The sequence below is a fragment of the Penaeus chinensis genome, chromosome 11 (assembly GCF_019202785.1).
Source record: "Penaeus chinensis breed Huanghai No. 1 chromosome 11, ASM1920278v2, whole genome shotgun sequence".
Lineage (NCBI taxonomy): Eukaryota > Metazoa > Arthropoda > Malacostraca > Decapoda > Penaeidae > Penaeus > Penaeus chinensis.
Window position 1 is genome coordinate 23,314,061 of NC_061829.1, and position 2,500 is coordinate 23,316,560.

The following is a 2,500-nucleotide window of genomic DNA, read 5'->3' on the forward strand; positions in this document are numbered from 1 at the left end:
GAGAAAAGGGGAAAGAGGGGTATGGGAGAAGAAAAAGAAGCCAAAAAAAGCAAAGAAAAATATGAAGGAAGAAGAGAAAAAGAAAAGGAAACATTACGTAGACAAGAAAGAAAGAGTACTACATGATCAGTTTCTATTACTGTATGCAATCACACAAATATATTGGCATTATCATACACAATTCTCTTTCTATGAGTATGTCTCTGCCAAGGCAGAGATGTACACGGACTTGTATATCCCCCCAAATGATCATTTTCTATTTTGCTAAAACCTTCTGGCTGGTATATAGAAAAGAAATTATAGACTTTAACATTATGAACAAGACAGGCCTTGAGGGCATTCACTTTTCAGGCCTACACCCTTACACTTCATTATCTAGTTCATAAGTTGTTTATTTTTAGCACTAGCCACTTGAGAAGTTATCCAAGTATTTCATTGTTTTCTGCTGTCTTCACAATAATAAAAATGAATTATCATTTGCTCATCCCAAAATGCAATATGCAATTACAATGAAACTAGCCACAGATTCAAGGTCAAGCTATGTAACATTTTAAGAATTCTTATGATTTATTTAAAGTATATTGGTTAGATCTGAATCTGAATATCAAAGATCGTGTCATGCCTTTTATATTTAAAAATATTAATACAACATAAATAAGTAGGGCATCATACTTCTCATTTTGAATCTATTTCCCTAAATTATTGGTGTAAAACACATGTGCATAAAGCAATAAGACGAAACTATTCCTCATAAGCCACAAACGACATTCAGTAACTATGTTTGTGTTCATGTTAATTTTAAACAACTAAATTCACATGCAGTTACAATGACCTTGCCTCCTAATAAATTGAGAACTTTCTTCCAGAACAATCACAAATCTGTCTATAATAAATCATACATTATCATCAAATCTCTGATCAGTATCATAAGCTCAAATAACGTGTGATAAGCACATGAAGTTTCCTTACAAATAAATATGATCAGCTGATAAATTGAAATAAATTCAACAGACGAGCCAATTGTGTTGTGGGCGTATGTACTCTTATTTTACTGCTCACCGCGTTTTTATCAAATATTGTCGATTCTCCTTCCATGTCATTCATGTTTGGTTACTCTTATATATAGTATCAGCGACTGACTGGGAAATCCTTAGAGAATCCCCATAATTTCACTCCCCGGTAAACACATGGCAACACCAGGCTGAAGATACACCGAGGTCATGCACTTGTTTGTCAGACATGTATTACTGTGCTCATGTGGCGAAAACGATACGCGCAGTATAAAAGTAGATTATTAATGACGGGATTAGTTTTAGAGAATTCTATGATATTACTTAATTCAAGACAACCAGTAATGTAATATGTATATATATAGGTATTAATGTTAAAACTGTATTAAAACGTGGTCTGATTCTTTGAATAGTAAAATCATGCACGCCAATTTTAATGACTGAGTTATCGAATGGTCAAGGCAATTAATATATAATTACGGCAATTTAACTTCATAAATTAATAAAGGTAGTAAGTGTCTTGACCCCATATTCTCGGAGTCAAAACAAACAAAGTTGCCAAATAGGGTTTTACAATATTTGGTCTAATTACGTCTTACTTCTCTTCGAATCTTCCAGTGATGTTAATAGGATGCATAAAGACATTTTAAATTGTCTGTCTATTATTCGATGTTTTTAAGATAATATGATCTTTCTTGAAAAACAAGAACCGTTTTCTTTCTGTTTCCAGGTGACAGAAAATGGGAATCGATGTAAACATAGGCCGATTTGAGGCGAAATTTAACAGGATGACATTCCGAGACACATTGTCCATGGAATATAGACATAAATAGTCTATAAAAGAAGAGAAAAGAAACTGGACGACGTGCAAATTTGTTCATGTTTGTGAATAGGTATGGCCGTTTTCTTTTTAAATCTGAGTTTATGTCTGATTTGGAACTGGACCCTTACCTTCCTTTTTATTTTGACTGAAATATATATGCTGCATTCACTTCATTATTTGAATATAACTTTTTTGTGTTGCAATCTCTTGCTTTTATTGATATAAACCTTTTAATTTTATTATAAACTATTACTTTGCCCTTGATTTAGAAATTGTCAATTTAACTTGTATCAAGAGGAGACAATAGTTATATTTACTCGTGATTTGACAGAAAATGGTTAAAATAAATGAGTATGTCAAAATATGAAATGATAGATATGGTGATCTTTTTAGTTTCACACAACCACTGAATCTTGTACTTTAATTTCAAAGTATACTAAAAATTATATTTATATTATAGGTAAGGTATTTGTTACCGAGAGTGATGTACTCTCCAGAAACGAAGTCTCAAAACCAGGCTATCAGGCGAACCCAAAATTCCAAATGTAACCTTTCCTACCTTTACCCGCCCCCTTTAGTAGCACTTCTTGCCAAATTACAGAAAATGCGACATTAAGAACTCTGGCTGTGTGAGCAGTGACATACAGTGGATATTTCATGATTTCAC

General features: G+C 32.8%; 2 protein-coding genes across 3 annotated transcripts in view; one reads left to right on the forward strand and one right to left on the reverse strand.

Moving 5' to 3' along the window:
• The window catches only part of LOC125030599 (YEATS domain-containing protein 2-like), a 16,407-nt gene extending 15,206 nt beyond the window's left edge, over positions 1-1,201 (reverse strand). The window contains exon 1 of one of the 2 annotated variants that reach the window (XM_047620735.1): positions 1,060-1,201. In XM_047620735.1, the coding sequence (XP_047476691.1) occupies positions 1,060-1,104 (45 nt within the window). In that variant the 5' untranslated portion in view covers positions 1,105-1,201. Of the gene's footprint in view, positions 1-969 lie in introns of both variants that reach the window. The other variant, XM_047620736.1, reaches the window with a different exon arrangement.
• Positions 1,202-1,594: 393 nt separating this feature from the next.
• The window catches only part of LOC125030546, a 7,371-nt gene continuing 6,465 nt past the window's right edge, over positions 1,595-2,500 (forward strand). Inside the window, exons 1-2 of the mRNA XM_047620641.1 lie at positions 1,595-1,627; positions 1,741-1,903. The gene's annotated coding sequence lies outside the window, so the exon portion shown is untranslated. The remainder of the gene's footprint in view (positions 1,628-1,740; positions 1,904-2,500) is intronic.